The sequence below is a fragment of the Somniosus microcephalus genome, unplaced genomic scaffold (genome assembly GCF_052327205.1).
Source record: "Somniosus microcephalus isolate GS21.2 unplaced genomic scaffold, FLI_Smic_1.0 unresolved_chr1, whole genome shotgun sequence".
Classification (NCBI taxonomy): Eukaryota; Metazoa; Chordata; class Chondrichthyes; order Squaliformes; family Somniosidae; genus Somniosus; species Somniosus microcephalus.
Window position 1 is genome coordinate 140,011,652 of NW_028225179.1, and position 27,037 is coordinate 140,038,688.

The 27,037-nt window shown below is 51.3% G+C and overlaps 1 protein-coding gene across 1 annotated transcript in view; it reads right to left on the reverse strand.

The window, feature by feature from the left end:
- Positions 1–17,398: 17,398 nt before the first annotated feature.
- Positions 17,399–27,037, reverse strand: part of LOC147096019 (early estrogen-induced gene 1 protein-like) — a 46,676-nt gene continuing 37,037 nt past the window's right edge. Inside the window, exons 7-12 of the mRNA XM_085974984.1 lie at positions 26,668–26,819; positions 23,994–24,104; positions 23,289–23,472; positions 22,116–22,237; positions 20,298–20,367; positions 17,399–18,657 (exon numbers count right to left, since the gene is read on the reverse strand). Coding sequence (XP_085831110.1) covers positions 18,612–18,657; positions 20,298–20,367; positions 22,116–22,237; positions 23,289–23,472; positions 23,994–24,104; positions 26,668–26,819 — 685 coding nt within the window. The 3' untranslated portion in view covers positions 17,399–18,611. The remainder of the gene's footprint in view (positions 18,658–20,297; positions 20,368–22,115; positions 22,238–23,288; positions 23,473–23,993; positions 24,105–26,667; positions 26,820–27,037) is intronic.

Sequence of the window (27,037 nt, forward strand, 5' to 3'; positions counted from 1 at the left end):
CTGTTGCTAGATACATTGGTTAAGTTTAAGCAATTATAAGTTCAGTCTTTGAGGAGGCTTCCTGATTCTGTCTGGATAACGTCTCTTTGGGGTATCAGGTTCTTCTGGCAATGTTGAGTCGGGATCAATGTCGTTGTTTGGTTCATCTGCTTCCAATATCACCGGTTCTGCGGTAGCTGCAATTGGAACGTCGACTTCATCACCAGGTGTATCAGATCGTGGTGTGGAGTTGACATTTTCCCGTGACTCTAGAATCTGGCCAGCATGGCGTCTTACAATGCTCTCCCCAACGTCCACGGTATACATGAGAGGTCCTTGTCGTGTACAAATCGTTCCTGGCTGCCATTTCTCAGTGCGGTAGTCCCGGGCCAAAACTGGTTGACCTATCTTAAAACTCCTGGTCGGCCTTTCATTCATATTCTGAAACTGCCTGTTCTCTACATCTCTTCGGACGTTTGGCTTAACCAAATCCAAGCGGCATCGTAGTCTTCGATTGAAGAACATCATGGCTGGAGTTTGGTTGGTAACCGCATGCGTCGCATTCCGGTAGGCAAACAAGAAGTTGTCCACGTTGTGTTGTAGGGGTATGTCTTCATTACACATTGCCTTGATAGCCTTCTTGAATGTTTGGACAAACCTCTCGGCCAATCCATTAGTGGCTGGATGATATGGGGCAGATGTGTAATGCTTAACACCATTGTTCTTTAAGAACCTCCGGAACTCTTCAGACACAAACTGTGGTCCATTGTCAGAGCAAATCTGTTCAGGCAGCCCATTCCTGGCGAATATGGTTCGTAAAACTGTGATAGTTTTTTCCGTGGTGGTTGAGGACATTTTTATTACCTCTGGCCACTTTGAATGTGCATCCACCGCAATTAAAAACATCGAGTCCATGGAGGGACCAGCAAAATCAATGTGCACCCTTTGCCATGGAGATGAGGGCCACTCCCATGGATGCAGAGGAGCTTGTGGTGGGGCGTTTTGGACCTTCTGGCATCCTGCACAGCTCTTGGTCATCTCTTCGATTTCTCTATCGATTCCCGGCCACCACACAAACGCTCTGGCTAAGTTCTTCATTTTTACCCCACCCAGATAACCCTCATGAAGCTCATTGAGCACTCTATCCGTCAACTTAGGTGGAATTACTACTCTGGATCCACACATCAAGGTTCCTCTGCACACTGACAGCTGTTCTCTTCTCGGCGAGAATGCTGGCCGCAGTGGTTCGCCATGTGCTGGCCATCCCTTCACCGTTAAATCATAGACCCGTGATAGTGTCGGGTCATTCCGTGTTTCGTTTTCTATGTTTGCATTCGTCATAGGGAGACATTCGACTATGGTCGAGTGGAATAACTCCATTGGATCCACTGCAAGGTCTTCTTCTTCCACCATCGGCAACGGTAGGCATGACAATCTATCAGCATTTCCATGCTGTTTAGTTCCTTTGTACTCGATGTCATATTGGTGTGCCCCTAGGAAAAGGGACCATCTCTGCAGCCGTTGTGCTGTCATTATCGGTACGCCCTTCTGAGGGTTGAAAATGGAGACAAGAGGTTGATGATCGGTTAGTAGAGTACATTTTTGACCGTGCAGGTAGTGATTGAACTTCTTCACCCCCCACACTAGGTTGAGGGCCTCTCTGTCAATCTGGGCGTAGTTACGCTCGGCAGAAGTTAACGAGCGTGACGCAAAAGCTATCGGCCTCTCTAAACCATCAAGGAATTTATGTGACAGTACCGCCCCAATGCCGTAGGGAGACGCATCACACGCCAGTCTGATCGGCAGTGCTGGGTTGTAGTGAGCCAATACTTCCCTTGAAGTGATTAAGTCCTTACTCTTCTGAAAAGCACGCTTACAATCATCGCTCCATTTCCATGCTACCCCCGTTCGTAGCAGGGCATTCAGTGGGTGCAGAATTGTCGACAAATTCGGCAAAAACTTATGATAGTAATTCACCAATCCGAGGAATGACCTCAGTTGCGACACATTTTCAGGCGCTGGGGCCTTAACAACCGCTTCAATTTTCTCAGGGGACTTATGTAACCCGTCTTCATCAATCACGTGGCCACAATACGATATCTGTTTCTTAAAAAATTCGCACTTTGGGTGGTTGGCTCGCAGCCCATGTTCCCGTAGTCTAGTGAGCACCTGTTCTAGGTTGTTAAGGTGTTCACTGTCATCTTCACCTGTCACAAGGATGTCGTCCAAGTAACACTGAGTCCCCGGAATCCCTTGCAGGACTTGTTCCATCGCTCTTTGCCATATCGCCGGAGCCGATGCTACTCCGAATACCAATCGATGATACTGGTAAAGACCTTTGTGAGTTTTTATCGTGAGATACTTCCTAGAGGACTCTTCAACCTCCATCTGCAAATATGCTTGTGCTAGGTCAATTTTTGTAAAACGCTTCCCTCCAGACAGTGAGACGAAGATGTCTTCTACCCTTGGAAGAGGATATTGTACTGTGTGAAGGACTGGGTTCACCGTCACCTTGAAATCCCCACAGATGCGAATCTTCCTTGGCTCCCCAGACTTATTGCTTAACGTTTTCTTCATGACAGGAACGATGGGTGTCGCCCACTCGCTCCAGTCGACCTTAGACAACACGCCCGCCTTCTCCAGATTCTCCAGCTCTGCCTCGACGGCTGGGCGAATTGCATATGGTACCGGTCTTGCTTTGAAAAACTTGGGAACTGCGTTCTCTTCTATTTTTATCGAGGCGGTTACGCCTTTAAGCGTGCCCAGTTCTTGTTGAAATACCTCTTTGGCGTTAGCTAAGATTGTTGACAATCATCCAGGAGTGACGTCTTCATCTTTTTCACCGTCCACCGTCATTGCATGAATGGAGTGCCAATCTAAGTTTATCTTTCTGATCCATTCCCATCCCAATAACGGTGGTCCACCATTTGGCAGTATGTAGAGATACAATTTCCGTATTTTCTTGCCATTGTATTCGACAGGCACCCTTATTTTTCCTCTGGGGTATACTTTTTGCCCCGTATACGTCATCAAGACGATGGATGTCTCTCTCAAGGGTATGTGTGAAAATAGCCACTCGTAGTCTCGTCGATTCATGATGGTTAGCGCTGATCCTGTATCCAATTCCATTTTAACTTGGGACCCTGCTATCGTGAGGGTGACCCAAATGGTTCGGTGATCCTCTTTTGCGATTACATTGTGAAGTTTGAGACAGCTTAGTCTCCTGTTCCCGGATTCACTATCGCTCATCTGGTCTTCGGAACTACTGTCCATCATCTTTTGTACTTTCTTGTACGGTTCCTTAGTAGCCTTTTTGTTGTCGCTGGTCTTCTTCCCAGACCTGCAAACTCGTGCAATGTGTCCCATCTTCCCGCATTGCCTGCATATTTTGTCTTTGGACCAGCAGTCCTTCTGGTCATGGTTAGTTCTGCTGCAGCGATAACATTTTGCAAATCCCCGTGTCATTTTGTGGGTGCCGTATTCCTGTGGTTTTTGTTGAATTTCTGCAGCTCCCCTGGCTGCTGCTTCATACGATACTGCCACGCTGAAAGCCTTGTCTAGCGTCAGCTCTTTCTCTGAGAGTAACTTCTTCTGTGTTCCTTCACTCAGTCCACAGACAAATTTGTCCCGTAGGGTATCTGCCAGTCCTGCTCCGAACTGGCAGTGCTTTGATAGCTTGCGTAGTTCCGTAAGATACTCAGCATTGCTCTCATCTTTGTGCTGAGTTCTCCTGTGGAATTTAAATCTTTCTGCTATCAACAGCGGTGCAGGGTTTAGGTGTTCCTGTAGGACAGCAACAATTTCGTTAAAACTCTTCGCCTTCGGTTTGGCTGGAGTAATCAGGTCCCGCAATAGGCCGTACGTTCTAGCGCCCATTAAGTTTAGCAATATCGATGCCTTTTTCTCCTCCGCTATTTCGTTTGCCTCGAAATATACCTCGACTCTTTCCACATACGTGGTCCAGTCCTCTATTGTATTATCAAAAGCAGTGATACAGCCAGTCTTCGGCATCTTGCAAATCTAAAATGGCGCCTCCCGCGCTTTGCCTTCTTGTTAGCGCTGCTTTCCACGGTTTCTTGCGTGTTTAATATTTTTTTTAAAATTATTTTCCCGTCGTGGAACAACCCTGTGGGACTCTTGCCTCCCTCTTCGCGGGTCTATTCGCAGCCCGGCTTCGTAGCACCGGCCGCGCCCTGTGTGCTCCACCCTCTCTCTCTCTTCTTCCCGACAACGCTGCTCGGCCCCGTTGCAAACCACCCGCTCGAGTTCGCGACCGCCGCAGCCCAGGAAGGATCAGAGCACTACCTGCCACCAGCCCGATTAGCTGAAGCACCGTCGACAGGAACCAGGCCCCGCATCCAACAGCTTCTCCAGCAATCTTCAACTCTGCAACACAGGGCGGATGCCCACGGTCGACGCCCGTTTCTACTGCCTCTTACTGTCTTTTCTTTCTGGCCTCGACCTCTGCTCACTTCGCTGTAGGAATGGATCCCAGGAGGTGGTGCAGACTGTAGGTAGGTTCGTAGCTGCTCGTCGCCAGTATTACGTCCGTGAATGATTGAGACACGGACAGCAGGAGTGGAACAAAATAAGTCTTTACTGATGGAAGTCAATAGTGAAACTAAAAAAACAGAGGCTCACTAGCACCTTTTATACAGGGGTGGTCACTGCCGGTACTGCAGTCTGAGACCAGTTATTCTCTTAAAGGTACATACACAACACTGAGGTGTGGGCAGAATTTTCCATGGTTACTGTGGTGCCTACAATGCAGCGGGAGGATTATCGTAAGATCGACATTGCGCTGTCCATCTGGGGAAGGTGGTTAGACTCTCTCTTGTTGGAGATGGTAATTGCCTGGCACTCAGAGTTTTCCCCCCCATGACCATCATTGACTTCAGTTTTACTAGGGCTCCTTGATACCACACTCAGTCAAATACTGCCTTGATGTCAAGGGCAGTCATTCTCACCTCACCTCTGGAATTCAGCTCTTTTGTCCATGTTTGGACCAAGGCTGTAATGAGGTCGGGAGCCAACTGGTCTTGGCGGAACCCAAACTGAGCATTGGTGAGCAGGCTGTTGGTGAGTAAGTGCCGCTTGATAGCACTGTCGATGGCACCTTCCATCACTTTGCTGATGATTGAGTAGACTGACGGAGCGGTAATTGGCCGGATTGGATTTGTCCTGCTTTTTGTGGACAGGACATACCTGGGCAGTTTTCCACATTGTCGGATAGATGCCAGATGTTGTAGCTGTACTGGAACAGCTTGGCTAGAGACGCAGCTAGTTCTGGAGCACAAGTCTTCAGCACGATAGCCAGGATGTTGTCAGGGCCCATAGCCTTTGCAGTATCCAGTGTGCTCAGCCATTCCTTGATATCTGACACTTGTGATGGTGGGGACCTCAGGAGGAGGCCAATATGGATCATCCACTCGGCACTTCTGGCTGAAGATGGTTGCAAACATAGAAACATAGAAGATACGAGCAGGGGTAGGCCATTCGGCCCTTTGAGCCTGCTCCACCATTCAATGAGATCATGGCTGATCATCCAAATTCAGTACCCTGTCCCTGCCTTCTCCCCATATCCCTTGATCCCTTTAGCCTTAAGAAATATATCCAACTCTTTCTTGAATATATTTAATGAACTGGCCTCCACCGCCCTCTGTGGCAGAGAATTCCACAGGTTCACCACTCTCTGGGTGAAGAAATTCCTCCTCATTTCAGTCCTAAATGGCTTACCCCTTATCCTTAGACTATGACCCCTGGTTCTGGACTCCCCGGCCATCAGAAACATCCTTCCTGCATCTAGTCTGTCCAGGCCTGACAGAATTTTATAGGTTTCGATGAGATCCCCTCTCAATCTTCTAAACTCCAGTGAGTATAAGCCCAATCGACACGCTTCAGCCTTGTCTTTTGCACTCACGTGCTGGGCTCCACTATCGTTGAGGATGAGGATATTCATGGAGCCTCCTCCTCCCGTTAGTTGTTTAATGGTCCACCACCATTCATGACTGGATGTGGCAAGACTGCAGAGCTTTGATCTGATTCGTTGATTATGGGATCGCTTAGCCCTGTCCATAGCATGCTGCTTCTGCTTTTTAGCATGCATGTAGTCCTGTGTTGCAGCTTCCCCAGATTGGCACCTCATTTTTAGGTATGCCTGGTGCTGCTCCTGGCATGCTCTTCTACACTCCTTATTGAACCAGGGTTGGTCCCCTGGCTTGATCATAATGGTAGAGTGAGGGATATGCTGGGCCATGAGGTTAGATTGTGATGGAATACAATTCTGCTGCTGCTGAAGGCCCACAGCGCCTCATGGATGTCCAGTTTTGAGCTGTGAGATCTGTTCTGAATCTATCCCATTGAGCATGGTGGTAGTGCCACACAACATGATGGAGGGTGTCCTCAATGTGAAGATGAGATTTCATCCCCACAATGACTGTATGGTGGTCACTGCTACCAGTACTGTCATGGACAGATACCTCTGCGACAGGTTGATTGGTGAGGACGAGGTCAAGTAGGTTTTTCCCTCATGTTGGTTCTCTCACCACCTGCCGCAGGCCCAGTCTGGCAGTTATATCCTTCAGGACTTGGCCGGCTCAGTCAGTAGTGGTGCTACTGAGCCACTCTTGGTGATGGACATCAAAGTCCCCCACCCAGAGTACATTCTGTGCCTTTGCTACCCTCAGTGCTTCTTTCAAGTGGTGTTCAACATGGAGGAGCACTGATTCATCAGTTGAGAAATATATGAAAATATGATAACCTCACCCGGAAACTTAGAGATTGCCATTAATGTATTTATGTAAGTATGTTTTGAGAACAAACTCGTTAAGGGCGGATATAACACAAGATTAAACACCACTTAAATCTAACTGCTGATGATTGAGAGTAGACTGATGGGGCGGTAATTGGCCGGATTGGATTTGTCCTGCTTTTTGTGGACAGGACATCCCTGGGCAGTTTTCCACATTGTCAGATAGATGTCAGTGTTGTAGCTGTACTGGAACAGCTTGGCTAGAGGCGCAGCTAGTTCTGGAGCACGTCTTAAGCATGACAGCCGGGATGTCATCGGGGCCCATAGCCTTTGCTGGATCCAGTGCGCTCAGCTGTTTCTTGATATCACATTGGCTGGAGACTGGCTTCTGTAATGGTGGGGACCTCAGGAGGAGGCCGATGTGGATCATCCACTTTGTACTTCTGGCTGAAGATGGTTGCAAATGCTTCAGTCTTGTCTTTTGCACTCACGTGCTGGGCTCCACCATCATTGAGGATGGGGATGTTCTTGGAGCCTCCTCCTCCTCCCGTTAGTTGTTTAATGGTCCACCACCATTCACGACTGGATGTGGCAGAATTGCAGAGCTTTGATCTGATCCATTGATTGTGGGATCTCTTAACCCTGTCTATAGCATGCTGCGTCCGCTTTTTAGCATGCATATAGTTCTGTGTTGTAGCTTCCCCAGGTTGGCATCTCATTTTTAGGTATGCCTGGTGCTGCTCCTGGCATGCTCTTCTACACTCCTTACTGAACCAGGATTGGTCCCCTGGCTTGATGGTAATGGTAGAGTGAGGGATATGCCGGGCCATGAGGTTACAGATTGTGGTGGAATACATTTCTGCTGCTGTTGATGGCCCACAGCGCCTCATGGATACCCAGTTTTAAGCTGCTAGATCTGTTCTGAATCTATCCCATTGAGCACGGTGTTAGTGCCACACAACACGATGGAGGGTGTCCTCAGTGTGAAGACAGGACTTCATCTCCACAATGAAAGTAATTAAGTGAGGTGTTTGTTTAATGGGAGGTGTAACATCTGATGGACTGTTCTAATGTGGGAAGAAGGTTAATCTGATCCTAGGAAGGAGCCAACTTAAATCTGACCAACAGGTGTCCCCTGGACGAGCTATGCAAGTGTAAGAGATCCCTGGGACGAGATAAAATACATAACTTTAGTAACCCGGTTATCCCCGCAGGAGGAGATCCATATAGTGTTTCTGGGTAGAGGAGGTTGAATGACAGTTCGATGCCCATGTAGAGATATATCTTGGGCCATGTGCACATTCATACACACAAACACGCATATACACAGACAGACAGACACACACCCATACCTACACATCCTCACCCACACCCCCAAACACACATCCTCACCCACACACACGCCCACCCAAACACACATCCTCACCCACACACCCCACACACACCAACACACATCCTCACCCAAACACACATCCTCACCCACACACATGCCCACCCAAACACACATCCTCACCCACACACCCCACACACACCAACACACATCCTCACCCACACACACACCCACCCAAACACACATCCTCACCCACACACACCAACACACATCCTCACCCACACACACACCCACCCAAATACACATCCTCACCCACACACACACACACCCACCCAAATACACATCCTCACCCACACACACACCCACCCAAACTCACACATCCTCACCCACACACACACACACCCAAACACACATCCTCACCCACACACACGCCCACCCAAACACACATCCTCACCCACACACACACCCACCCAAACACACATCCTCACCCACACACCCCACACACACCAACACACATCCTCACCCACACACACACCCACCCAAACACACACAGCCTCACTCACACACTCACTATCACCTGTTTTACACCATCGATCAAAGTCGAGCTCCACCCCAAAGAGTGATCAAGGCGGGGAACTCATGGCACCATCTCCCCAATTTTCGGACAATCAGCAGCCTTTGTTAAAAAACTAAACGGAAGCCGCAAACCTCGACTGATCCGGTGCTTCCTCTCGCTCACACTTTGAGCCTTAGTCCTTCATTCAGCTCATCCGAGTGTAATGAAGGAGAGAATGGAATGTTGCTCCACTGAGCAGAGACACAGCTAGCAGGACATGGACAGTGACACACAGGGAGGGAAGGAAGTCCTTGAGTTCTGAGCGTGGGCATCCGCAGGAATCCTTCGACCGGGAAGTGCAGGACCAGACGGTGCATCACCTGCTGACACCGGCCGTGCCCCTCTAGGACTTTTTTATATCATTCGGGTCGAGAAACAAAAACGCAGTGGATGATGGCAATCTGAAACAAAGGCGGTAGGTGGGGGACGGGCGGAGGAGGACTTGCGCCTAACCCGTCCATCGGGGAAACTGACGGGACCGGGTGCGACGCTGGTTTCACACCCCGCTCTGATTTTACTCTCCAGTTGAAGTCAGTATCGGGTGGGAGTGTACTCTTCTGGTGAAGCTGTAAACAAACAAACTGTAACTTAAAACATTAAAGGAAACTTAATAAATTTAATTTAAATTCCGTTGCCAGTGGTGATGATGCACTCCAGTCCCTGCGGTGCCCAACTGGTCGCAGAAGAACATAAGACGTATGAGCAGGAGGAGGTCATTTGGCCCCTCGAGCCTGCTCCACCATTCAATGAGATCATGGCTGATCTGATCTTGGTCTCAACTCCACTTCCCTGCCCGCTCCCCATAACCCTTGACTCCCTTATCATTTAAATATCTGTCTATCTCCGTCTTGAATATACTCAATAACCCAGCCTCCACAGCTCTCTGGGGCAGAGAATTCCAAAGATTCACGAGCCTCTGAGTGAAGAAATTCCTCCTCATCTCCGATTTAAAAGGGTGCCCTCCTTATTCTGAAATTATGCCCCTTAGGAAGGCCTCGAACGTGCCGGCGGACACCGCGTGCTCCATCTCCAGGGCCACCCGGGCGTGAACGTGGCCGTGGAACAGAGGCAGGCAATCGGGCCGAGCGACCCCCCCCCCCCCCGGTAAAGTCGGCGTTCCACCGGATCCCGTGGAATTACCGCCCGGCGAATGAGGTTAACATTGACCCCCGAATTCTGCAGGCCGGGCAACAGAAGCGTTAACATTTTGGCTTGGTTTTTGAAGAAAGGGACCGCACCCGAACCGTTAACCTGTCCGTCCTGGCCGGCTGACTGACCGGCCGTGTGTTTCCAGCATTGCTTTTTTTTTTGATTTGTATAACATTCTTGTGCGGTTTGGAGCAGGAGGCTTCATGTACAGGCCGGGGGACTGACTTGAGTCGGCGAGTGAAAAGAAAGGCTTGCATTTATATCGTGCCTTTCACAGATGCAGGGTATCCCGCAGCACTCTTGAAGCGTAGTCACTGTTGTAATGTAGGGAAGCGCGGCAGTCAGTTTGAGCGCAGCAACAGCAATGTGATGATGACATTGATAATCTGTTTATTAGCTGTTGGTTGAGGGATAAATGTTTGTCAGGAGAACTCCCCAGCTCATTTTCACAGTAGTGCCGGGGGATCTTTTACGTCCACCATGAGGGGGCAGACAGGGCCTCGGTTTAAAAACCTCATCTGAAAGACGGCACCTCCGACAGTGCAGCACTCCCTTGGTACTGCTACTGGGAGTGTCGGCCTGGATTTTGTGCTCGAGTCCCTGGAAGTGGGACCTGAACCCACGACCTTCTGACTCGGAGGCGAGAGAGCTGCCCACTGAGCCACGGTCGACACGGTCAACCTCTGAAGGATTCTTGCCGTACCTCTGTGAGCTATACAGGGGCCTGTCAGATCCTGTACATCAATTTATTAAGCAAGTTTAGAGACGACAGATTAATTGCCGTGACTGCTGATAAACAGCCTCACACTGATTGACTGGGGTGGGGGTGGGGGTGGATGTGCGTGAATACAACCGGCATCATTTCCTGCCTTGTCCCGGCAGTAAACTGGACTTTTCTGGGAAAAAAATGTTCACCTCAATCCTGACGTTGGTGAGTGGATGAGGCACAGTCCTCTTAATAAGATTAACGGTCTGTATGTTAGACTAACATAGGTCAGAGGGACAGAGCCACTGTTTATTCCTTCTGGGTTCATATACTTAGTCCACGAGCAGCGCCCGATTGTTTTGTTATCCTCAAGGCTACTGGTCGCCACGATAGTGCGGAATACGATCTCGCGGAATACGATCTCCTGCTGTAAACAAATCGGGCCTGCCTAGGTTCTGGAATTCCCTCCCCTAAACCTCTCCGCCTCTCTCTCTCTCCCCCTTTAAGACGCTCCTTAAAACCTACCTCTCTGACCAAGCTTTTGGTCACTTGTCCCTAATATCTCCTTGTGTGTGGCTCGGTGTCAATTTTTGTTTGATAGTCGCTCCTGTGAAGCGCCTTGGGACGTTTTACGAGATTAAAGGCACTATATGAAGTAGTTGTTGTACATTACAGCAGTGACTGCAGTTCGGAAGTACTTGTAAAGCTAGAACAATGAAAACCTTTCTTTTTTCTTTCTATCTTTCTCCCTTTCATTTTCTCTCTTTTTTTCTTCCTTTCGTTTTTTCTTTTTCTTTTTCTTTCTTTCTTCCTGAGCACCTGCCATTGAGCAGACAGCTCGTCATTGACGCCAAAAGGCTGCTCAACCAGTTCTGTCTCAACCCAAGTGACACCTCTATTTCTCTGACGAAGGGTCATCGACCTGAAACGTTAACTCTGTTTCTCTCTCTCTTCACAGATGCTGCTTGACCTGCTGAGTATTTCAGCATTTTCTGTTTTTATTTCAGATTGCCAGCATCTGCAGTATTTTCTTTTTGTGATACCTCTCTCTCTCTCTCTCTCGAGGCAAGGTCGTGTAGCTCTACCCATCCCTGCACTTGGCTTTGTTGCACTGAACACAATGTTCTCTCAAGTGTGTCTGTCCTCTTTTGCGCAATGTGTAACACCCAGGATTTTGAAACTGCAGCAACTTCCTGCCACTGCCGGTTTGGTTCACTTAAAAGCCTGTGGCTTCCTCCCGAGGGGGGAGTTTTTACACCCCGCCCGTCCCCAATTTTACATTGCTGGCGCCAAGGACACACGCCCAAAGCTGGCCAGGTCCTTGCCTAATTGTGCTGAGCCGGTCACGGTAACATCATCGAGACCTGCCTGCACTATTAACCCCAGGCTTTGTCGCCAAACCTGAAGGGAACTCAAGAGCCGGGGACAGAAACGACCCAGCGAGGTAGGTTTGTTTTAGAAGTTTCGTAGCTTCCTCGTGGGACAGCAGGAACAAGAGAGCTCCCCCAAGCCCCGCAAGGAGACCTTTGGTCTCCTGTGCCCCGACCTCCCTCCCCTCCCCCTCCCTCTTCCCCTCTACCTCCCTCCCTCCACCTCCCTCCACCTCCCCCCCTCTCCCCACCACCTCCCTCCCTCCCCTCCACCTCCCTCCCCTCCCCACCTCTCTCCCCTCCACCTCCCTCCCCTCCCCTCCCCACCTCTCCACCTCACCCCCCCCCCCCCCTCCTCCATCAACCGCGAGAAAAGACGTTTCTCCTGAATTCCTTATTGGATCTATTCGCAACTTTCTTATATTGATGGCTCCCGAGGTTTGGAACCCCCCCCCCCCACACACACAGTCAGAGACATCATCTCTACGTCTATCCTATTGAACCCCTTCGTAATTAAAAAAAATCAGGTCATCTCTCAGCCTTCGGTGTTCTAGAGTAAAGAGCCCCAGCCTGTTCAGTCTTTGCTGATAGCTATTATCTCTCATCTGTGTAAATCTTTTTACACCTTCTCCAGTGCCTCTATATCCTAGTTATAATATGGAGACCAGAACTGTAAAAAGTAAAAGAAAGACTTGTATTTATATAGTGCCGGACATTCCAAAGCGCTTTACAGCCAATGAAGTTCTGGCACTGTTGTAATGTGGGAAACGCAGCAGCCAATTTGCGCGCAGCAAGCTCCCACAAACAGCAATTTGATAATGACCAGATACTGTTTTAGTGATGTTGGTCGTGGGATAGATTGGCCAGGACACCGGGGATAACTCCCCTACTCGTCTTCGAAATAATGCCATGGGATCTTTGACGTCCACCTGAGGGGACAGACGGGGACTCGGTTTAATGTCTCATCCGAAAGACGACATCTCCGACAGTGCAGCGCTCCCTCAGTACCGCAGAGTGTCCGCCTAGATTTTGATGGTCACGTCTCTGGAGTGGGACTTGAACCCGCAACCTTCTGACTCAGGCAAGGGTGCTACCCACTGAGCCACAGCTGACACAAGTAATCTAGGTGTAGTCTTTATCAGACTGTGACACACTGATTACAAACACTATGATGTAAGCACGTCATTGGACTGGGCAAAGGTCAGTGAAAGGTTATTCATTTTATACCACGGCCTGGCACACCGTACAATCACCGGGTGTATTAATGTCCCTGAGTTCATGACTCAGGCACGGGGATAGAAAAGTCCAATTCTGCATCAGCCAGCAAAAGCTGCACAATGGAATAACCAGCTTACTCTGCAAATGGGGGGGGGGGGAAAGAGCTGATGTCTCCTCAGTCCGTTCACCGGGGCTTCCTCACAGCTGCTGCTCACTGAATCTCCAAGTCTCCTTGGTGGTGTCGGCCGTGGATCAGTGGGCCTCGCAATCAGAAGGTTGTCGGTCCCACTCCAGAGACTTGAGCACATAATCCAGGTCGACACGTCCAGTGCGGTGCTGAGCGAGTGCTGCACTGTCGGAGGTACCGTCTTTCAGATAAGACGTTAAACCAAGGGAGCCCCATCTGCCCCCTCTCAGGTGGCCATAAAAGATCCTACGTCACTATTTTGAAGAAGAGCATCCGAGTTCTCCCCGGTTTCCTGGGCCAATATTTATCCTTTAAGCAACATCCCTATATCTGGTCATTATCACATTGCTGTTTGTGGGAGCTTGCTGTGCGCAAATTGGCTGCCGCGTTTCCTACATTACAACAGCAACTACACTTCAAAAAAGTACTTCGTTGGCTGGAAAGTGCGTTGGGACATCCTGAGGTCGTGAGCAGCGCTAAAGTATAAATGCAAGTCATTAAGTGTCCATTTGACTGTGGGAGGCCTCGCAGCCCAGCCCAGCCCAATCCCAGTCCTTGTTCGATGCCCACCTGCCTGCATTTCCCAGTGGAGTCACTGAGTGGCGATCAGGCAGGGAATCCATGGGCTGATTGCCCCACCTTAACATAGGAACGGGAGGAGGCCAATCAGCCCCTCGAGCCAGGTTCCGCCATTCAACGAGATTGTGGCTGATCTCCATCCACCCGCCTTTGGGCTCCATATACTCTTAATACCCACGGCCAGCAAAAAAAAAAATCTGTCGATCTTGGATTTAAAATGATGTGACCTGATCTAAAGTCAACCAACTCCACACAGACCGAGAATGGAACCTATTGGTCTGCCTGCCTCAGTTTTTATATTATGCAGGGAATTTACTAACTGGTGAAGCACGTGAAATGTGTCCCCCTGATGCACTGTGTATAAGAACATAAGATATAGGAGCAGGAGTAGGCCCTAGGGCCCATCGAGCCTGCTCCGCCATTCAGTAAAATCATGGCTGAACTTTTACCTCGTGGTGGGAGACTAGAACTAGAGGGCATAGTTTCAGGATAAGGGGTCGCCCATTTAAGATGGAGATGAAGAGGAATTTCTTCTCTGAGGGTCGTGAATCTTTGGAATTCTCTACCCCAGAGAGCGGTGGAGGCGGAGTCACTGAATATTTTCAAGGCAGAGAGAGATATTTGAGCTACAGGAGAGTCGAGGGCTATGGGGAGCAGGCAGGAAAGTGGAGTTAAGCCAAAATCAGATCAGCCATGATCTTATTGAATGGCAGAGCAGGCTCGAGGGGCCGAATGGCCTACTCCTGCTCCTATTTCTTATGTTCTTATGTTTTAACTCCACTTTTCCACACTATGCCCATGTCCCTTGATTCCCCTAGTGCCCTAAAACACAATTCTCTTGTGTCTGTAAAACCATGAGAGAAAAGTCCCCACCAGGGTTCTGGGCTGACCACACCCCTTTAAGATTTGTTAAACATCTACAGGGAGTATTTCAACGTCATTTTCGATGGGAATTTTAAAGCTTTCTTTTCACGGGCTCGCTCAGATAACCACTGAATGTTTCAATCCTCTCAGTTGAATTTTGATGCCCAGAGTCAACAGTATCAGGAAGCAGAATGTGACGATAAAGCCAAACCCTGACAAGTTACTCCAGTTAATTCCCTGAAAATGTTGGGTTAACTCATAGCCAGTTGGTAGCAAAGACATTTAACCCATCAGTTTGACCCAAGATTGATACCCAGTCCCAGAGTGGGAAAGGACAGTGTCTGACCCACTGCACCACCCAGTCCCAGAGGGGGAAAGGACAGTGTCTGACCCACTGCGCCACCCAGTCCCAGAGGGGGAAAGGACAGTGTCTGACCCACTGCACCACCCAGTCCCAGAGGGTGAAAGGGCAGTGTCTGACCCACTGCACCACCCAGTCCCAGAGGGGGAAAGGACAGTGTCTGACCCACTGCACCACCCAGTCCCAGAGGGGGAAAGGACAGTGTCTGACCCACTGCACCACCCAGTCCCAGAGAGGGAAAGGACAGTGTCTGATCCACTGCACCACCCAGTCCCAGAGGGGGAAAGGACAGTGTCTGACCCACTGCGCCACCCAGTCCCAGAGGGGGAAAGGACAGTGTCTGACCCACTGCGCCACCCAGTCCCAGAGGGGGAAAGGACAGTGTCTGACCCACTGCACCACCCAGTCCCAGAGGGGGAAAGGACAGTGTCTGACCCACTGCGCCACCCAGTCCCAGAGGGGGAAAGGACAGTGTCTGACCCACTGCACCACCCAGTCCCAGAGGGGGAAAAGACAGTGTCTGACCCACCGCACTGCCCAGTCCCAGAGGGGGAAAGGTCAGTGTCTGACCCACCGCACCGCCCAGTCCCAGAGGGGGAAAGGACAGTGTCTGACCCACCGCACTGCCCAGTCCCAGAGGGGGAAAGGTCAGTGTCTGACCCACTGCACCGCCCAGTCCCAGAGGGGGAAAGGACAGTGTCTGACCCACCGCACTGCCCAGTCCCAGAAGGGGAAAGGACAGTGTCTGACCCACCGCAGCGCCCAGTCCCAGAGGCGGAAAGGACAGTGTCCGACCCACTGCACCGCCCAGTCCCAGAGGCGGAAAGGACAGTGTCTGACACAATGCACCGCCCAGTCCCAGAGGCGGAAAGGACAGTGTCTGACCCACCGCAGCGCCCAGTCCCAGAGGGGAAAGGACAGTGTCTGACCCAGTCCCAGAGGGGGAAAGGACAGAGTCTGACCCACTGCACCACCCTGTCCCAGAGGGGGAAAGGACAGAGTCTGACCCACCGCACCACCCAGTCCCAGAGGCGGAAAGGACAGTGTCTGACCCACTGCACCACCCAGTCCCAGAGGGGGAAAGGACAGTATCTGACCCACCGCACCGCCCAGTCCCAGAGGGGGAAAGGACAGTGTCTGACCCACCGCACCGCCCAGTCCCAGAGGGGGAAAGGACAGTGTCTGACCCACTGCACCACCCAGTCCCAGAGGGGGAAAGGACAGTGTCTGACCCACCGCACTGCCCAGTCCCAGAGGGGGAAAGGACAGTGTCTGACCCACCGCACCGCCCAGTCCCAGAGGGGGAAAGGACAGTGTCTGAACCAGTGCACCACCCAGTCCCAGAGGGGAAAGGACAGTGTCTGACCCAGTCCCAGAGGGGGAAAGGACAGTGTCTGACCCACCGCAGCGCCCAGTCCCAGAGGGGAAAGGACAGTGTCTGACCCACCGCAGCGCCCAGTCCCAGAGGCGGAAAGGACAGAGTCTGACCCACTGCACCACCCAGTCCCAGAGGGGAAAGGACAGTGTCTGACCCACTGCACCACCCTGTCCCAGAGGGGGAAAGGACAGAGTCTGACCCACCGCACCGCCCAGTCCCAGAGGGGGAAAGCATGGTGTCTAACTGTACTACCTCAAGTTCATTTCTGTGCTGTCGATTCAGTTGGGAGGCTGTTGGGGTGAATTTACCCCTCAACAGCCTCTCTTCCAGAAAGCATCGCCATGGAGAGAGAGAGTGCGAGTGTGTAATGTCGGAAATGTGGCAGTCTGTGTGCGCACAGCAAGATATCACCAATAGCAATGTGATAATGACGACATAATCCGTTTTTAGTGATGTTGTGCGAGGGATAAATATTGGCCCAGGAGGCCTCTGCTGCTCTTCTAAAGAGTGGCCGTGGGATCTTTTCCGTCTATTCGAGGGGGCAGAGGGGGCCTCTTTAACGCCTCATCCGAAAAAGACGGCACCTCCGACAGTGCAGCACTCCCTCAGCACTGTGGGGGCGTCAGCCGAGATTATGTGCTCGAGTCTCTGGAGTGGGGCTTGTGACTCGGAAGCCAGAGAGCTTGCTGATCGCTGCCAAGTGGCTCCTAATGGAAGTGGCAGGAATGAGATGGAAGTTTTGGGAAGCACTGCAGCAGCAGATGAGCAGTCTGGAAAGTACCAGAATATTGCTGAGCTTGGTGCATGAGCTGGACTGTTTAAATCATTCGCATTGCCTGAAACGCCCGCTCTTTGGCCTGTGCTTCCTTAAACTACAATCCAAAATGAAATGACAATCCACACACTTGCGTTGAGTATCAAAATATATTAAGATCTGGATTCTCCGACATCACGTCGCATTAAATATACATCTCGACTCCCCCGTGTGCAGTACAGTACAGGCGTCAATTTACAGTCACTTCACACTGAAATCTTTAAGTCTTTCTCCTTTCAGTTATCCACCACTGATTTTCTCCTCCCCACCCCCCCGTGCTCGCCTGAAGCTATCGACTCCTTGCCCGGTGCCAACCTCCAATACGTGCCTGGCCAAAGTGGCCAGACAGTGGGTGTGGGCAGGCTATTGGGGCCCGCCTCAAAGGAGGTCCTCACGCCCGGCCTCAGAACCCCCCCCAAACCCACGCTCTCTGCTGGATAGCTGCAGTGAAAGAAACCAGTTAGTCCTACTCCATGGACACGATTGTCTAAAATCGAGTCCAGCAAACAGGCTGTTCCTCATCTTGGAAGGATCGTATCGCTGTGCATTTCTAAGCCAATCAATCAAAGAGTTGCTGGGGCAGCCACCTCGTGTTCCATGTTGGTGGCGGTCCAAGTGTTAGCCCAGTTTGAAGGATGGATCATGAAGGTTGGAGGTGCTGGCGCGAATTAAATTCCCCTTTTGTGTGGGCGCAGTCTTGCTTTGCCTCCTGTCCAGTGGTTTGCAGCAAGTTGTGAAGAATTAGATCAATACTTGAAAGCAAGAACATTTACAGGGGAAAGTGTAGGGGTGAGTGGGGGGGGGGAGAGAGAGCAGGACTAATTGGATAGTCCTTCCAAAGGGCCGGCACAGGCACGATGGGGCGACCGCGTGTGCTGTATCATTCTACGATATCGATCGACTTTTGGCCCCTGACCCCCCCCTCACCTAGCCCAAGGAGCACTGAAGCCAATTGCAGAGAACCCCCCCCCCCCCCGCCATGGTTCCCTTGGGAAACTGTGCCACCCAGGTGCAGTGCAAAGAGCCGCACACGCACAGACTTCCAGCTTCCATCTTGAAAGGTTTAAAGTGCTCCCGCTGTCTGGAACGAACCATTTGTTTGCATTGTGGATTTTCCCAATCTGCCCCTCCCCCCCCCCCCCACCCACACCAAGTGAGCCCTCTGGTTCATACAACAGTGGTCGTCCAGAACTCCTCCCAGGCCTGTCGTCTGTCCAATCACCATCCCCGATCAGGCCAAGTGCCGACTGAAGCTTCTGGCGGAGCCCGGCGCCGAGAGCACAGCCTGATCCCGCGCTGGCACGTCGCCTCAGCGGCCCCCGATCACCACCGGCATGTAGTCACTCACGGACCACCTGCGAGGACAAATGAAGAGCGATGATGAAATCGGTGTCGAAACTGATGAAATCGGTGTCGAAACAACAACGTGCATTTATCAGGCTACGGGGTAGGACATTTAGGACTGAGATGAGGAGAAATTTCTTCACTCAGAGGGTGGTGAACCTGTGGAATTCTCTCCCACAGAAGGCTGTGGAGGCCAAGTCACTGAATATATTTAAGAAGGAGATAGATAGATTTCTAGACACAAAAGGCATCAAGGGGTATGGGGAGAGAACGGGAATATGGTATGGAGATAGAGGATCAGCCATGATCATATTGAATGGGCCGAATGGCCGACTCCTGCTCCTAGTTTTCTATGTTTCTATATAGCACCTTTCACATAGCAAGACGTCCCAAGGCGCTTCACAGGATTATAATCAGACAACATAGAAACATAGAAGATAGGAGCAGGAGTAGGCCATTCGGCCCCTCGAGCCTGCTCCGCCATTTAATGACTGATCATCCAAATTCAGTACCCTGTCCCTGCCTTCTCCCCATATCCCTTCCAGCTAGGGCTGGAAGAGGTTACAGAGGGAGAGAGCGAGTCCATGGAGGGATTTGAAAACAAGGATGAGAATTTTTAAAAATCGAGGCGTTTCTTAACCGGGAGCCAATTGTAGGTCAGCGAGCTTAGTGGGGTGATGGGTGAAGGGGACTTGGCGAGAGTTAGGACATGGGCAGCCGAGTTTTGGATGAGCTTATTGGAGGGTGGAAGATGGGGGACTGGCCAAGACAGCTTTGGAGTAGTTCAGGCAACAAAGGCCTGGATGAGAGTTTCAGTAGCACATGAGCTGAGGCAGGGGCGGAGATATTCGAGAGGGTGGACATAGTCGGTCTTGGTGGTGGAGTGGATATGGGGTCGGAAGCTCATTTCAGGGTCAGATACGACACCAAGGTTGTGACCAGTCTGGTTCAATCTCAGACAGTGGCCAGGGAGAGGGGATGGAGTTGATGGCGAGGGAACGGAGTTTGTGGCAGGGACTGACAACAGTGGCCTCAGTCTTCCCAATATTTCATTGGTGGAAATTTCTGCTCATCCAGAACTGGATGTTGGACAAGCAGTCTGAGAAATCATACACAGTGGAGAAGTGGTGGTGAGGTAGAGCTGGGTGTCGTCAGCGTACATGTGGAATCTGACGCTGTGTTTTCTGATGATGTCCCCGAGGGAGAGAGATAGAGTAAGGATAGACAGAAAGAGAGATAGAGAATGAAAAGAGCAAGAGCAGAGAGTGAGGAGAGAGAAAGAGGGAGGAGGGCGACAGAGGAGAGAGAGGGTAGAAACAGAGGAGAGAGAAAGAGGAGAGAGGAGGGAGAGGGTAGAGAGAAGAGAGAGAGAGACAGTGATAGGGAGAGAGGAGAGGGGAGAGAGCGAGAGAATGAACCAACACAGGCACTGGAGGGGCAGGGAGAACTGCAGGTTTGGAGGAGGCAAGATGACCTTCTGCCCGAACACAACATTCCCCCGTCCGATAACTGTGGCCATCCCATGTGACAGGAGGTTACTTGAGGCCAGTTGCTTTCTATTTGATGCAGTCACCCTCAGGCATGTACTTGAGATCATGGATTGGAGCCCAGTGATGGGACACAACAGAAACTGCTGGGTGGAACCTCATACCTGTTACTGAGCTGCACGCCCCCGAACAATGTGGACCCATCGCGCCCCACGAACAGCTGCAATCCACTTTCTGCAACACAACAGGGAACGCAGTCAGTATTTATACTTACAATCAGAGTTCAGACCCTGCAGACTTCACTACAACCCGCCACGTAACCACTCCCAGTATCATAACCCACTCCCGGCACCCCAGCCCGTTCCCAGTAACACAAACCACTTCCGGTACCATAACCCACCACATAACCCACTTGCTGTAGCACTGCCCAATCCCTGCCCCTTAACCCACTATCGGTAGCATAGCCCACTCCGCACAGCGAAAGCAACCCACCCCCTGCTGTGTAACTCACTGCTCCGATAGACAACACAAGCCTCCCGTGTTACCCACCCTACTCTTACTAATAAGGGCCTGGAATGGGGAGTGAGGAATGTATCGGGTGTGTAATCCAAACAAACGTCCCAGAATATAGAGCAGGAACCTGTTCTGACGAGTCTCCACCCCTTTAGTCTTTGACCCATTGTCAGATTTGGACAGAAGTTTGGGGGGGAGGGGGGAAAAGAGATGAGGTATCGCTCAGAACCCCCCCCCCCCCCCCAACCGAACAGTGTCAGCTGTGGCTCAGTGGGTAGCACACTTGCCTCTGAGTCAGAAGGTTGTGGGTTCAAGTCCCACTCCAGGGACTTGAGCACATAAAGCTAGGCTGACACTCCCGGTGCAGTGCTGAGGGAGCGCTGCACTGTCGGAGGTGCCGTCTTTTGGATGAGACGTTAAACAGAGGCCCCGTCTGCTCTCTCAGTTGGACATAAAATAGCCCGTGGCACTATTTCGAAAAAGAGCAGGGGGAGTTATCCCCGGTGTCCTGGCCAATATTTATCCCTCAATCTAACATCAGCAAAACAGATGATCTGGTCATTATCACATTGCTGTTTGTGGGATCTTGCTGTGTGCAAATTGGGTGCCGTGTTACATAGAAACATAGAAGATAGGAGCAGGAGTAGGAATTTGGATGATCAGCCATGATCACATTGAATGGTGGAGCAGGCTCGAGGGGCCGAATGGCCTACCCCTGCTCCTATCTTCTATGTTTCTATGCGGCCCCTCGAGCCTGTTCCACCATTTAATGAGATCATGGCTGATCATCCAAACTCCGTACCCTGTCCCTGCCTTCTCCCCATATCCCTTTAGCCTTAAGAAATATATCTAACTCCTTCTTGAATATATTTAATGAGTTTGCCTCAACTGGTAGAGAATTCCACAGGTTCACCACTCTCTGGGTGAAGAAATTCCTCCTCATCTCTGTCCTAAATGGCTTACCCCTTATCCTTAGACTGTGACCCCTGGTTCTGGACACCCCGACCATCGGGAACATCCTTCCTGCATCTAGTCTGTCTAGTCCTGTTAGAATTTTATAAGTTTCAATGACATCCCCTCTCATTCTTCTAAACTCCAGCGAGTATAAGCCCAATTGACCCAATCACTCCTACATTACAACAGTGAACGCACTTCAGAAAGTGCTTCATTGACTGGAAAGTGCTTTGGGACGTCCGGTGGACGTAAAAGGAGCTGTAGAAATGCAAGTCTTTCTTTCTTTCTGACAGCAGGCACCGCTGCATGACCTGGATGCCACAGACCTTGGCGAAGGTGGGGCCCACAGCTACCTCCTGGCGAGGTGGCCGGGCGTTCCATCTCACCAGACCTCCAGCTAGTGAGGGGGGTGGGGGGGGTGGTAACTCGGGGGAATTCCAGACCCTCGAACTTTATACTCTGGGTTTGGGGGGTGGGGGCGGGCTCGATCCCGCTGGCTGCCGTGCTTCCCCTACCCTCTGAGTTACTGCCGTCCGTGAAGTCCTGGCTCTGCACGATTTTCTCCACAATGTCGTCGGCGTTAACCCTGGTGTCGTTGACCCATGATGGGTAGCTCTCCGGTGTCCCATTCTTCCGCCTGGAATGCACAAGGTTAGGCACATGCAGATTATTAAAGAGAAGAGCTGGTCGACGTCATGTCGACTTCTACAGATATCAGGCTAGAATAACTGCCGGGTTAAGTTACAGCATACCAACGTCGGGCTTACGGTAGCACAGTGGTTGTGTTACTGGACTAGTAATCTAGAGGCCTCGACTAATGATCCGGAGAGGAGAGTTCAAATCCCACCAGCTGGGGAGTTCACTTAATTAAATAAAGCTGGAATTAAAAAGCGGAGACCCCAACTGGTTCAACTATTGCCCTTTCGTCAAGGAAATCTGCTGTCCTTACCCGGTCTGGCCTATATGTGACTCCAGACCCACAGCAATGTGGTCGACTCTTAACTACTCTCTGAAATGGCCTAGCAAGCCACTCAGTTGTACCAAACCACTACGACAAAGTCACCACATGGACTGCAGTGGTTCAAGAAGGTGGCTCACCACCACCTTCTCAAGGGCAATTAGGGATGGGCAATAAATGCCGGCCTCGCCCACATCCCATGAACGAATAAATGTTTTTAATACGCTGCTCCATCAAGCCGTGGCTCAGTGGGTAGCACGCTTGCCTCCGAGTCAGAAGGTCATGGGTTCGAGACCCCACTCTGGAGTCTTGGGCGCAAAATCCAAGCTGAAACTCCCAGTGCGGTACTGAGGGAGCGCAGCACGGTCAGAGGTGCCGTCTTTCAGATGAGGGTTTAAGCCGAGCTCCTGTCCGCCCCCTTGGTTGGAGGTAAAAGATCTCTCAGCCAGTATTTAGGAGAAGAACAGAGGTGTGTCCTGGGCAAATATTCATCCCTCAATTAACATAACAAAAACAGATGATCTGGTCATTATCACACTGCTGTTTGTGGGAGCTTGCTGTGAGCAAATTGGCTGCTGCATTTCCCTACATTACAACAGTGACTGCACTTCAAAAAGCACTTCATTGGCTGTAAAGCGCTTTGGGACGCCCTGAGGCACTGTCTAAATGGAAGTTCTTCCATTCTTTCTAACCTCACATCAGTGGGACCCCCCCTGAATTTCTTCCTTACCTTGAAGATCGATCGGAGGGTCGGAAGGGTCGAGGGGGCCTCTCGAACGTCAGGTCCTTGGCTCCGCCCTCGATGTCGACCGCGCTGCTGGGCCCCGAGGACAGGCCGCTGCTGGTGGACGACAGTTTGCGTCTTCGGGTCGGCTCTGAGAGACTGACGTAGCGCGAGTGCTCGGAGCTGTAGCCTGCATTACAAGGAATTGCATGAAATTACTTGGAATATAATGGAATTACACAGAATGTTACAGCACGGGAACAGGCCATTCGGCCCAACAGCCCAATGCCGGTGTTTACGCTGCACTCGAGCCTCCTCCCACCCTACTTCATCTATCAGCATATCCTTCTATTCCTTTCTCCCTCATGTGTTTATCCAGCTTCCCCTTAAATGCATTAACGCTTTCATCTCAAACACTTCCTGTGGTAGCGAGTTCCACATTCTCACCGCTCTCTGGGTAAAGGAGTTTCTCCTGAATTTCTTGTTGGATTTATTAGTGACTATCTTATATTTATGGCCCCTAGTTTAGGATTCCCCCACAAGTGGAAACATCTTCTCTATGTCTACCCTATCAAACCCTTTCATAATCTTGAAGAACGCTATCAGGTCACCTCTCAGCCTTCTCCCAGTCTGTTCACCCTTCCCTGATGGTTCTGCCCTCCATTCGAAGACGATTCGTTTTGTTTAACAGACACGCCGAGATTCACTCACCGGAGACTTTGGAATGCTGACTGCCGAAGCTGGAGGTGGAGCTGTGGGTCCGTCTGCCGTAGCCCGTCTCCTCCGGGGTGCTGGCGGTGCTGTCTGAATCCTCGCAGACACCTGATGGGTCAGAGACAGGGGGCGGGGGGGGGGAAACAGCATGAAGAACAGGGAGCAAGACTTGGCGCAGTCGGTAGCACTCTCGCCTCGGAGTCAGAAGGTTGTGGCGTGGGTTCAAGTTTCCCACTCCAGGGACTTGAGCACAAAATCCAGGCTGACACTCCCAGTGCAGTGCTGAGGGAGCGCTGCACTGTCGGAGGTGCCGTCTTTCGGATGAGACATTAAACCGAGGCCCCCCCATCTGCTCTCTCAGGTGGATGTAAAAGATCCCACGGCCACTATTTCAAAGAAGAGCAGGGGAGTTCTCCCTGGTGTCCTGGCTCATATTTATCCCTCAACCAACATCACTAAAAACAGATTATCTGGTCATTATTACATTGCTCCTTGTGGGAGCTTGCTGTGCGCAAAAATGGTTGCCACGTTTCCCACATTACAACAGTGACTACACTTCAAAAGTAAAGCGCTTTGGTCTTATAGCGAATGGCGCTATATAAAAGTCTTTCTTTTTCTGGCTACATGCCCAAAATGTGTTTTATTTATTCTCATGAAGTGGGCAATTGAATGCCCATCCTTTTTTTATTATTAATTCATTCACGGGATGTGGGCGTCACTGGCAAGGCCACCCTTTATTGCCCAACCCTCATTGCCCTTGAGAAGGTGGTGGTGAACCACCTTATACAACGCTAAAATTGCTAGGCCATTTCAGAGGGCAGTTAACATTGCTGTGGGTCTAGAGTCCAGACTGGGTAAGGGCGGCAGATTTCCTGCCCTAAAAGAAATTAGTGAACCAGATGGGATTTTACGGCAATCTGGTAGTTTCATGGTCACCATTACTGATAGTAGCTTTTTAGTCCCGATTTATTTAGTTAACTGAATTTAAATTCCCCAGCTGCCGTGGTGGAATTTGAACTCGTGTCTCTGGATCATTACTCCAGGGATTACTAGTCCAGTAACATAACCACTATGCTAGCATAACCATACTGCTACAGTCTGTGAGGTGGTCCCATGGTGTGGCTGCTCCTGTCCCTCTCGGTGATTGAGGTCACAGGGCAGAGCAGGGCTGGGCTGTGGGGTGATGTTCCCTCCCCAGTGTCATTCTCCACTCATCATCCCACCTACCACATTTTCTTGTAGTTGGATTGGCTGTTGATATTGTTTGAACCCCTTGCCCCCCAGAACCAGCCTCTGAAGAATGCCCCCTGCTCGACCATTGCGCCATCTCCCATTCCCCCATCTCCCATTCCCCACACAAGTGAGCATATGCTTTCTTTTCGAAGTGGGATTTACTGCCAAGGGTCAGTTTTCATGCCCACTGGGAATTGGGTTTGAAGCTGTCCAAACTAATTTGATATGGGATGTTTATATTCAGTAGACAGAGGGGACTTCCATGCCATCATTCTCCATTAAGTTTCAAACCCACTGCACCACCCAGTCCCAGAGTGGGAAAGGACAGAGCCTGACCCACTGCACCACCCAGTCCCAGAGGGGGAAAGGACAGAGCCTGACCCACTGCACCACCCAGTCCCAGAGTGGGAAAGGACAGTGTCTGACCCACTGCACCACCCAGTCCCAGAGAGGGAAAGGACAGTGCCTGACCCACTGCACCACCCAGTCCCAGAGGGGGAAAGGATGGTGTCTGACCCACTGCACCACCCAGTCCCAGAGGGGGAAAGGACGGTGTCTGACCCACTGCACCACCCAGTCCCAGAGGGGGTAAGGACAGTGTCTGACCCACTGCACTGCCCAGGCCCAGAGAGGGAAAGGACAGAGCCTGACCCACTGCACCACCCAGTCCCAGAGGGGGAAAGGACAGAGCCTGACCCACAGCACCACCCAGTCCCAGAGGGTGAAAGGTCAGTGTCTGACCCACTGCACCACCCAGTCCCAGAGGGGGTAAGGACAGTGTCTGACCCACTGCACCACCCAGTCCCAGAGGGGGAAAGGACAGTGTCTGACCCACTGCACTGCCCAGGCCCAGAGAGGGAAAGGTCAGTGTCTGACCCACTGCACCACCCAGTCCCAGAGGGGGTAAGGACAGTGTCTGACCCACTGCACTGCCCAGGCCCAGAGAGGGAAAGGACAGTGTCTGACCCACTGCACTGCCCAGGCCCAGAGAGGGAAAGGACGGTGTCTGACCCACTGCACCACCCAGTCCCAGAGGGGGAAAGGACAGTGTCTGACCCACTGCACTGCCCAGGCCCAGAGAGGGAAAGGTCAGTGTCTGACCCACTGCACCACCCAGTCCCAGAGGGGGTAAGGACAGTGTCTGACCCACTGCACTGCCCAGGCCCAGAGAGGGAAAGGTCAGTGTCTGACCCACTGCACCACCCAGTCCCAGAGGGGGAAAGGACAGTGTTTGACCCACTGCACCACCCAGTCCCAGAGGGGGAAAGGACAGAGCCTGACCCACTGCACCACCCAGTCCCAGAGGGGGAAAGGACAGTGTCTGACCCACTGCACCACCCAGTCCCAGAGGGGGTAAGGACAGTGTCTGACCCACTGCACTGCCCAGGCCCAGAGAGGGAAAGGTCAGTGTCTGACCCACCTGCCACTGTAATCTCACCTGATCCCGTAATCAGTGCCCTACGCAGCCTCAGTGTGTTAGGCCTGCGAGGAGCCAAGTTTTCCCCATCTGTCCCAGCATCTCCCTTGCAATCAGGTTCCAACGAGTCCTCGCTGCCCATGATGGTGTTCAGCTTGGTGTTGGATGGTGGCCTGGAGGAGACAAAAAGGAAAATAATCAGTAGTGCAACTAAGCTATCAGTAGTGTGAAAATAAACTCCTCGCAGTTTTTCCCCAATAAACAATTAATAGCAGTCTGCCTGCAATACCCCATGTTGTCTGTGTGCGGCGCTGTTGCCCTCCCTCTGTTTAACCAGAGCCACAGCACCACCTGCTGGCCGTGGCAGTGGTATTACAAGAGCAACAAAAGT